Source organism: Coffea eugenioides, chromosome 2 (genome assembly GCF_003713205.1).
Source record: "Coffea eugenioides isolate CCC68of chromosome 2, Ceug_1.0, whole genome shotgun sequence".
NCBI classification, from domain to species: Eukaryota; Viridiplantae; Streptophyta; class Magnoliopsida; order Gentianales; family Rubiaceae; genus Coffea; species Coffea eugenioides.
In genome coordinates, this window is record NC_040036.1 from 7,801,568 (window position 1) to 7,811,704 (window position 10,137).

At 38.7% G+C, this 10,137-nt stretch overlaps 2 protein-coding genes across 7 annotated transcripts; both read right to left on the reverse strand.

Moving 5' to 3' along the window:
- Positions 1–334: 334 nt before the first annotated feature.
- LOC113763603 (probable dual-specificity RNA methyltransferase RlmN) lies at positions 335–5,123 on the reverse strand. 5 transcript variants are annotated; one of them, XR_003467372.1, is made up of 11 exons: positions 4,836–5,123; positions 4,642–4,717; positions 4,459–4,556; positions 3,265–3,366; positions 3,052–3,138; positions 2,516–2,632; positions 2,283–2,386; positions 1,370–1,509; positions 1,128–1,264; positions 761–995; positions 335–608 (listed from the first exon to the last, which is right to left on the reverse strand). XR_003467372.1 is itself a non-coding variant. In XM_027307455.1 (10 exons), exons 1-10 carry the CDS (start codon positions 5,040–5,042, stop codon positions 819–821), a joined length of 1,245 nt encoding a protein of 414 aa, XP_027163256.1. In that variant the 5' UTR covers positions 5,043–5,123; the 3' UTR covers positions 335–818. The 5 variants fall into 5 exon arrangements, 1 of the variants encoding a protein (XP_027163256.1); XR_003467370.1 differs by having other exon boundaries at positions 335–624; XR_003467371.1 differs by having other exon boundaries at positions 746–995.
- Positions 5,124–5,799: 676 nt separating this feature from the next.
- LOC113763123 (receptor-like cytoplasmic kinase 176) lies at positions 5,800–9,873 on the reverse strand. 2 transcript variants are annotated; one of them, XM_027306853.1, is made up of 7 exons: positions 9,677–9,873; positions 9,393–9,577; positions 8,237–8,553; positions 7,942–8,077; positions 7,703–7,845; positions 7,467–7,590; positions 5,800–6,646 (listed from the first exon to the last, which is right to left on the reverse strand). In XM_027306853.1, exons 2-7 carry the CDS (start codon positions 9,442–9,444, stop codon positions 6,222–6,224), a joined length of 1,197 nt encoding a protein of 398 aa, XP_027162654.1. In that variant the 5' UTR covers positions 9,445–9,577; positions 9,677–9,873; the 3' UTR covers positions 5,800–6,221. The 2 variants fall into 2 exon arrangements, with proteins under 2 accessions (XP_027162654.1, XP_027162653.1); XM_027306852.1 differs by having other exon boundaries at positions 9,393–9,873.
- Between the last annotated feature and the right edge of the window lie 264 nt (positions 9,874–10,137).

A 10,137-nucleotide genomic window follows, 5' to 3' on the forward strand; every position in this document is an offset into this window, starting at 1 on the left:
TGAAGTAATCGATTATACTAAACAATGACACCTCTACATCATGCAGAATGCAGTAGTCTGACGATGCCTCTGCTCTTCAAGTACTCTCCTATTTGAAGGACCGCTGTACAGTACGAATGGAAGTTTATTTGCTAGAAAGGCATATGGCTGATGTTTCAGACTTTCAGTCCTGTTCCATGGCAATTAGTTTGACTCGGGGGGATTTTCTTAGGCGACTAGCCTTTGGCGGACTGCGGAAGTTACCTTCTGCCTTTAATCAGGGTGGAGAGACTGTCTCATGTAATTCAATTTTTGCCACAGAAGTTTGGCATCTCTGAATATTGCGGTCAGTGTATTAGGCGAATTAGAAGACATGTATATAGTCTCTATACGGTGTAAAATGTCTCTTCATTTTTCCTTTTACATATGGCTGAGAATTTTAGAAAGAGCTCAAAAGTGATCTCTCTCTTACTAGCAATATTGAAACTGTAGCCGTAGCTTAAATGAACTTCAGCAAGTTCACAAAATCGTCGTAGACCACCATTTCCTGAAGAAAAAATATACACCATGTTGTACTTTAAGACCTCCATCCCCATTTGCAATTCCTCCCAGCTCTCGAGTATTGTCGCCTGCATTTGATAAAATCTGCAGTTTTTCATAATTTTCTTCAATTTCACTGAATAATCCTCTTGTTAAGATGAAAATCTTTTCTGCTCCTGTGGGATGTTATCCATTGATTGCCACGAGAGCTTAGTGTGATGCTAACCTAGTAGGACTTTACCCCCATGAAGCAGCTGTTCCACCTAACTTGCAGAAGGTAGCAACAGGTGAATCCTGGATCAACAACTAACTGCAATCTCTGAGTTTGATTGCTGGTCCTCGGCACCAGGAAGCAAAGGGCTCTTTTGGAACTGATTTCTCAGCTGTCCACATGCAGCACTAGCATCAAGACCTCGAGTCTGCCGGATACTGACTGTTATTTTACGGGACTCCAGAGCGGCTGCAAATGCAAGAATCTGCATAACCAAATTTATTATACTATATCAGTTGACCCCGCTCTTGCTAGGAAAAACTAATTAAGAACTAAATTGGGAAAGCTAAAGTGTCCAAATTGAACATCCAAAGAAGAAGGGAGATAAAATGCGTACTGATTTTTTATATGGACGCTGGTAATCAGATCCTTCAACTGGATTAAACGGTATCAGGTTGACATGATAACTACGACCCCATTCCTGAAGCATTTCTGCTAACTCTAACGCATGCTCAATGGTGTCATTGACTCCAGCTTCACAAGAACAAATAAAAGCCAAAACTATTGTTACTTCCTCTGTGCATGCCTATCAAACAATTGAAGTCATGAAAACCTTTTACTCGCAGAAGTCTGGAATACCTAAAAGTGTGTATTCAAAAGACACCCGTCGACTGGTTTCAAGGAAATAGTCCCTGCAATCCTTCATGATTGCTTCCAAAGGATAGGACTTTGCACTTGGTACTATACTTTCGCGGAGTTTCTGGTTTGGAGCATGTAAGCTGGACAAATTGTGAAGGAAATGACACGTCACGAATCAGAGTTGAAGTAAGCTTAGCTAAAGAAAAGATGTTCTAGGCTTTCACAGCTTAACAACTAGTTTTTAAGGATGGTCAGCAATGATATCTGGAAAAATCATCGGGTAAATTATGATATTACCTGAGTTTTATGGTAACTACGAGAACCTCCACTAAGTTCTTAAATCACACTAACCACCCTGATAATTCCCGACATTCATCAGACAAAGATTGAAGAGGAAGTTAGTGAAATATTAGACCCGTGCCCACGATAATGATGGAAACCAGGGAAGATTAAGGTAAATTAGCAAAAGTTCAGACTATTTGAGTTCGTGCCTAAGCTTGGCAATCACCAGAATTATTAACTCCACCAGGAATAATGCCCATAATTCCTGTACCTATGAATTCAAACAAACTTGTGCAATCTGATGTCAGGTTTCTACTGTAGCTCAAGGAAGCAAAATATACTTCCTTATACCTAAGCATGATGACCAGTGAATTGAACAGCATAAAGAGCAACATCTTCTAACTTCGTTGGACTTATCTAGAAGTTATGTCAAACTGCTTTTAAGAGAAGCAGAAAGAAAGGGCTTCCACCCTTTTTTTTCCCCCTTTCCTTGTAACAGAATAGAACAGCCATCAGGGACGTGTTGAACAGTGATATAACAGTTCAACGTCTTAAGGTCTATTGTGCAAACACACAAGGAAACATTTCTATCCTTTTTCAGTCCGGAAATCAGAATATGCAATGACATTACCTAATAGCCAACGTCGATTGAAGCTTGTAAGAAGCCAGCTTTTTTATTGTATTTGGAACTCCAACAGTTGATATTGTGATCATCCTCTGCCCAATTTGGATATCCTGAACAAAGGATGGCATGTGAACAATCTTTACATCCACATAATAAAAAACTAGCTACACAGTTTAATACACCACCTATGTCAGATTTTGGAGCAATTTGAATTTTCAGAGTGGAGAGGCATAGAGGACCTTATTCAGGCAACGGTGTGCTTCAAGAACTTCTTTAAGGTTCAACATCGGCTCACCCATTCCCATAAACACGACATTTGTAACCCTGTGCTTGAAAACATCTTCTATTGCCAACACCTGCACATTTATGATCATGGGACTACTTAAATGCAGCACATACTGAGTGCTTCCAGAGACCATAACAGGATCCACAACTAAATAAAATGACAAAAGTTTAGCATCAATATTCAATAGTTCAGAAGTGTATAAACTTATGTTCACAAACAAACAGCAAGCAAGTAGACAAAGGAAACTCACTGGACTTTTTTGGGAAAGAAGGGTACACGAGAATCCTAAGGATGATTAACTAAGGGAATAAGGGACGAAGCAGTGGATAAATAGCCTAGGTTGATTTAATAAGAAAAAGATGCCATGAGTCCTGAGGATGGAGGTAACGAGGCAGGGAAATTTTTCTCACAGCACCTCCAAGTGAAAGAGAGCCCATCTGTCACCTGATGTAAATTTCAAAAATAGCATCAAACAGATGTAAGACATACCTGCTCTACAATTTCATGCCTCTTAAGGTTTCTTGCAAATCCCCCCTTGCCAGTGGCACAAAAGGAACAGCGCAATGGACAGCCTACCTAATTGACACAGGGAGAAGATTAACAATGGAATCAACAGGGAATGTGTACTCAATGTTAAAATAGATATCCCAAAAATGGATATATAAACCACCACATTTAAACATTTTTGCAGTAGAATATAACCTGGGATGAGACACATGCAGTCAACCTGACTGAACCTTTATCATCCTCCACTGGTATCCCAACAGTTTCAACCAATCGGTTGTCCTCCAATTTTATCAGTAACTAGGAAGATGAAATAATAAAAAGTCACAAGATATAATGAGACAGTAGACATATAAAGTCACAAGATATCACAAGATATAATCAAAAAGTAGACATATAAAGACAGCCAAATCTATCACTTTGGAAAGAATTGAGATGGACTAAATCTGGATATGCGCATGTTCTTGCTTCATGTTTATACATATAATGAGCAACAGATAGTCACGGCGAAGGCAACTTATGCATGACATTATCATGCACTCCTGTAGTCTTAGGACATGACATTATTATGCATGGGACAACCATGATGTTTATCACCAAACTTAGCACTATGAATAATAGAAACCCAAGTTCTATGCAAAGCAAGTTCCTGAATCATGTAATCTTAGTGCCAATTCAAGCGAGTCTAAAAACAATTAAAAATATTCCTTGATTGCTTCTTTTGCCAACGGGATTCACAAATGCCGAGAGCCTGAGACCCAGAGATCTCTAGGTCATCTGAGAGAAGGCACAAGCTCTGAGACATAATTAAACTTTTGATGGCAATTTCAGTGAACCTTACTCGTTTTCTCCATATTGATACTACCCTACAGCGATCCCAATTACAAACTGTGATTCAAATTTCACCCGAAGCAAACTTACAAACCAAAATAGAATCTAGACAATAAGTGCTCCCACATCCCAAAAAAGCTTCCTGCCAAATTTCCTTGAGAAAAGAAATAACTTGCTTCACTTTACGGCTCCAGACTTTCTATTGTAAAAGGAAATCATTCAAATCATTCTTCAATTTTAATTCGCCAACTCTCCAAAGCTTCAGGTTTCAGGTGAATTAACTAGTTCTTTTAGAAGTCTAGTGTCCTCAATGTATACATGTTTGTTACCAAATAAGAAATAATCTTCTCTTTGGTTTCCTCCTCTTTATCTAACACAATCCTCCATGGATGCTCAATGCTGACATACATATACATATACATATACATACATACATACATATATACATATATCTATATATATATATATATACGTATATGTATATGTATATGTCCATTCAAACTAGAATCTTGTTTAGATCAACCAACACCAAGAGCCAAGCCAGTTTTGTCAAGAAACTACCTTAATGGTGCCATCAGATGCCGTAACATTCTTATATACTGGTGACCTCCCAACTCTCCATCCTGCTTCCTGCAACTCATTCCTGAATGCCAATGGCACTTTTCATCCAAAAAATTACCCCAAAAAAATTACCAATTAAAGTTGAATAAAATTAGGCAAGATTTGAAAAAAAAAATTACTCACCTTGACTAAAGTCTTGAATTTCTTTAACTTTTCTTTTATACAGTAAATGGTGCAATTGTTTACCTCTGTAGCGTTCCTAAAATGACAAGTACTTACTAGTTACAACAAGAATTTCATATTTCCAGAAAAGCAACTGAAGATGGAAAATTGATTGGTCCATTTATGCTTTTAGGCTAAACCCACTAAAACTATACCTGACCGAAATCGACGGCAAGTTGTTGAAGTTCTTGCTCAGACATGCCGAGGAGAACCTGCGACTGCAAGTCCACTTTTGATGATGCCTCGGCCTTCTTCTTGAGAGAAGGTAAAGTTACGGTGCTACAGGCGACAGTCAGGGTACGGAACCTTACGGCGCGTGCAAAGGGTGCTGTGACCACGTGCTGAAATATCGCCATTGACATGCTTCGAGAGACTGGATGAATGGATCGAGAGACGCTGCGAGGGAGGAACACCAGGGCCGAGATGACACTATAAACCCAGGCTACGCCTTAAGCCTCACATTCTGGATTTATTAAAGACCAAAAAGAAATAAAAGACTCATCGGTTTTTTTAAAAAGACAAAAATAGCCCTGTTTGACTATCCGTTGAATTTTGAGAATTTTGAGGACACTTTTATTTTGAATTTTTTTTAAGGTTATTTCTCTTTCTCCTTTTTATTTATTTATTTTTCCCTTCTGGCATCTCCCCATTTATATTTAAAGAATAACATGGAGTTTAACAGTATGGAAGATTTGCACTTTTTTTTATCAATAATAGATCCATCCAAATTATGATAATTTTTTGATTATGTCGACAGACACCGTAATATCAACATAGCCAAATCACTAATGCTACCGTCCCTCAAATTCTAGAAAATTAGTCTTTTCTTTAAAAAAATATTGAAATTTAAAAAAATATGTATATATAATTTTTTTTAAATAAACTTTTGTTCCATAAAAAAAAAAAAAGTATTACTAGCATTTTAAGTTATACACATAAGTTTTATACATACTAAAGTTCCTCCTCTCAAAAAAAGTTTTGTGGCTTCGTGTAGGCTATATGACTGGTAGTACAGTAGCAGCGGCCAGGATTCTCCTTCCGTTGCTTGGCTTTCTAGTATTTACCCTCAAAAGTTCTACACCAAGAATCCTACAAATACATCCTAAAAGCTCAGGCAGATTAAAATAAAAATCCTGAACGTCAGGAAGATGAATCCTTTAATGATGTCGATGGCTGTACACCCAACTTCTTATGCTAATCTACCACAAAAATGAAAAATTTGCATGAGATCAAAGTAGTATGCATCGTACAACATATGGGATAACAAGGCTATAAATATGATATAAACATGGGAATCATTTCCCATTGGCTGTCATACAATCATGCCTAGATACAACAAAATCTATTTAGCATCTTGCCGGAATAGGATTGATGCAGAGTCACAGGGCAGATTGAGATATGAACTGTACAATGCAAGAGGATGGGATGGGGCAGCACAAGGCCGATTCCATGGAGGCCTGGCTTCCTTGCATCGTCTGCTCTTCGTATCTCTCGCTTAGAGTAGTTGGTAAAATTGAAAATTTTACAAACAAAATCCACATTCAAGCAACCATGGGGGAAGGGGATCGTCTTGGACATGATGCAGCCTTTCTGTTAGATGCCTCGTTTGAACATGTTTTATGATGCTTGCGAACCACCTCATGTTTAACACTGCCACTGTCCGAGTCCTGAAGCTGCTCTAATGCTTTTACCACCTCGTCCATGTTTGGCCTGTACTTGGGTTCTGTTGCAAGGCATTTGACTGCAAGGTTTGCAGCTTTTATAGCTCCACCTAACGAATATTGCCCTTCTATTCTGGCATCTATAACTTGGAAAATTCTGCGTTTGCTGGCCAGGTAAGGCTTGGCCCATTCGATAAGATTGTGCTCTCCAGGAGGCCGGTTCTTATCTATCACCCTACGGCCCGTCAGCATTTCAAGGAGAACAACCCCAAAACTATACACGTCACTCTTGGCAGTCAGATGGCCTTCGGAAACAGAACAAATGCAGGCTTAGCACAAAGATAGAAGAATGATTTACAGCTTATAAAAGCTGCATGTCAATTTAGCAAGGATTCAATGAGTGTACATTTGACAGTCTGAAAAATGTGATATAGTTTGACAGTTGACGTTCCTAACTAGACGCAATGGCACGAGTAAATAGAAAAATGAGAGAAAACTGGAAGAAGGGAGATGATAATGTTGCAGTAGCAGGAGAAGAATGAAGCTTGGGACTTTTCAGCAAGACTAGGATACAAAAAGGACTTATTATTTAAAGGAAATATTAGGCGGTTCCACACACAGACCAGAGCTTTTCACAAGACTTGATGCTTTGATTCACAAACATCCTGCACTCATCTCAAAATGGTGAATCCATCACAAATATGTGATAACGAAGCCTGAACAAATCCCAAGACAATAAGAAATGCTATACAATTTCATCACTGGAGATGTTTTAAGGCAAAGCCACCCAATGGAAACTACATTTGGACTTGGAATAGTAATAGAGTTGACCTCACCTCCACCAAGGGATGCAAACTACAGGACAAAATAAGGGACCATTTCTTAGTTAAGGGGTTCTTTTCTTAATAGTAGAAGAGGAGGAGGGGGTGATGGAAAAAGAAGCATTCCAGTCACTTTAAGTTTAACTTGGCCTGAGTAAGAAATCGCAACAATCAGAAACGTGCAACCTGACTAAGCTGAACAGTATACAACATCGGACACCAAAGAGATAATATAATAAGAAAAGCAGGCAGCAGATTCCAGAGAAGCTTCCAATATTATGAGCACTTTAACAAGATGTAATACCTGTGACCATATACTCTGGAGCGGCATAACCATACGTCCCCATGACTCGCGTAGACACATGGCTTTTACCATCCATTGGCCCATCCTTTGCAAGCCCAAAATCAGAGAGCTTCGCATTATAATTCTGTCAGGATTCAGTTCATCAACAAGATGCATAAGTGACAGTGAGACACAAGTAAAGCTGAAATCCAAAGAGTAAGACATTCAACAATTGGAAACTTGAGTTACATACATACCGAATCAAGCAAGATATTTGAGGACTTAAAATCACGGTATATAACTTTGGCTTCTGGGCTGTGAAGATATGCTAGCCCCTTTGCAGCGCCATAAGCAACCTTCATTCGAAGGTTCCAAGATGGTGGTTGGAAGTAAGAACTCCCTGTTCAAAACATACACAAGACATTATGTCATTGTGATAATCGGAAGTGCATTGTGTCGGAAGATGGTAGACTTGCTACAGAGTTCAAGAACTCACTCCTGAAAAGATGATTTTCCAAGCTCCCCCTGGGCATGAATTCGTAAACCAAAAGTCTGTGTTCGTCTTCTAAGCAGTATCCAACCAATTTCACAAGATTAGGATGATGTAGCTGTCCAAGATAATTGATTTCTGTCTGTGGTTCAGGTGAAGAAACAAAATTATCAGCATAGCTAAGAGATTTCAGAATATGACAATTACAAGTTTTGACCACGTGTGATATATGTCAGTACTTTTTGCATTATTTAATAACACTGGTATGAATTCTGTAAATAACAGGTGAAGTCATACTCACCAACCATTCCTTGTGGCCCTGTAGACCTTCTTGGTTCAGTCTCTTCACAGCAATAACCAATCCAGTTCCTGGCTTAGCAGCCTTACAGCTATGCTGATCAACCCACCCCTTAAAAACACAACCAAATCCGCCTTCTCCCAACACGCTATCTGGGCGGAAGTTCCTAGTGGCTGTTTTTAGATCATTAAACCCAAAACTCCTCAGATTTGATGATTCCAAAATTTCACTCTCACTGCGAGGGGTCTGTGGCACTGAGGCAAATGAGAGCCTGCTGCTTGAGTCTCTTCCATCACTGCTGACATATCTTGAGTTTGCTCCTGCAAACAAATTAAGTTCATTTATTGGGCTTCAACTGAACATCCTACTACCTAATTTCCTTTACATCAAGAGCGTCTAATCCTCGAAGGAAAAAAAAAGGATGGAACAGCATTAAAAATGCATGTCTAGGTGATTTGCTTTTCGTTGAAGCAAAAGACCTGATATTGCTTTGCATATGATTCCTGTTAACATTCATAAAACAATTGAAGATTTCTATGTATGCTCAGAAACATTAATTAAGTGCCCTTTAATTTCAGGTCATTACTGTTGTAGTCTAGCCACTTCTTTCATCTGGTTTGGTTTATTCGTGATAAGCCAAGGGTGTTGACTGAGCAGCCTTATATCATCTTCATACTTCAAAGCCATGATTCAGACCTGTGATTTGTAAAGATAACTATGGAAGGTCCGAGACGATCCAATTTGGTCTATCAGATTTTGATTTTAGTAGCAGAACGACCACAATATCATAAGTTGCAAATGAATTGTTGAGATATCAAACTACCTATCACCCATATGGTGGTTTCCATGTAAAGTTTTCCAGACAAAGAGAACATGACATTCTAGAACGTTTATCTCTTTTTCTTTGCAAAGGAACGGAACCAAAGGGGTCTATCCAAAAAGAGAACTATTGATCAAAGACAGTATAGCAATCCTACTTGGAGGACCTATGAAACTAGTATGCATAGATTATATTCCAACCTGTGCCAAAGCAAGCAGCATATGTTTGCTAAAGAAGGCCAAGCAACAAGGTGGAACAACTAATTAAAATTTCCCGAAAACATTTCCAAAAATTGAGTCTTGAAATAACAAATGAGAACAGTTGCATGTATTGAATTACCAGCATGCAGAGGACTCTCGGCCTTAATCCGAGCACTGAAGCAAGAGCCCATAAATTATTAACAACAACCTTTCCAAAACTCTGATCCTTCTTGCGAACCTTTTCTTCTTCTCCCAGAAAAATTTGCAGAAAGTTCTGCGCTGATGAATCTTCAAAAATCCCTTTATGGGTGTGACCGCAGAAAACTGAAAATGAAATTCATCAGACAAAAAGGTGTGAACATGCTCAAAAGATTTTTCCTACTATCAATGAAAGCAGATGAAGAATACTGTTGAATATTTTACATCTTTGTTCGGTTGGCTTCACGAGAAGCTATTTCCAGACCTTCCCGAAGGCCAAAATAGTTGACTTTTCGTATTACAAGTCCTTGGGTTATCGTCAGCTACTACTCTGCAACTTGTACACGTACACACATTAAAGAGAAGTGGACTCGACTACTCAACTCTGATGAAGCGCGGTGGAAGACAGGACCAGCAGCAAAGTTTCACCTTTGGTCCTCCCTCTATAAATGTTCTCAATTTAATTCCACTCAAGTTTCACTGGTAACGGTTTTTATTTTTCTTTTTAATAATAATAAGGAAGCCTTCTCATTGCACGGCTACAAAGTTACCACCGATGCAGACTAATAGCATGGGTGCCTAAGCATGTCAATTACAAATGTAAAAATTTAAACAACGAAAAAAAAATGCTAAAATTTCAATGAGATTTAACTTTGAATCAATTGATTACGAGCTAAGTAAATCAT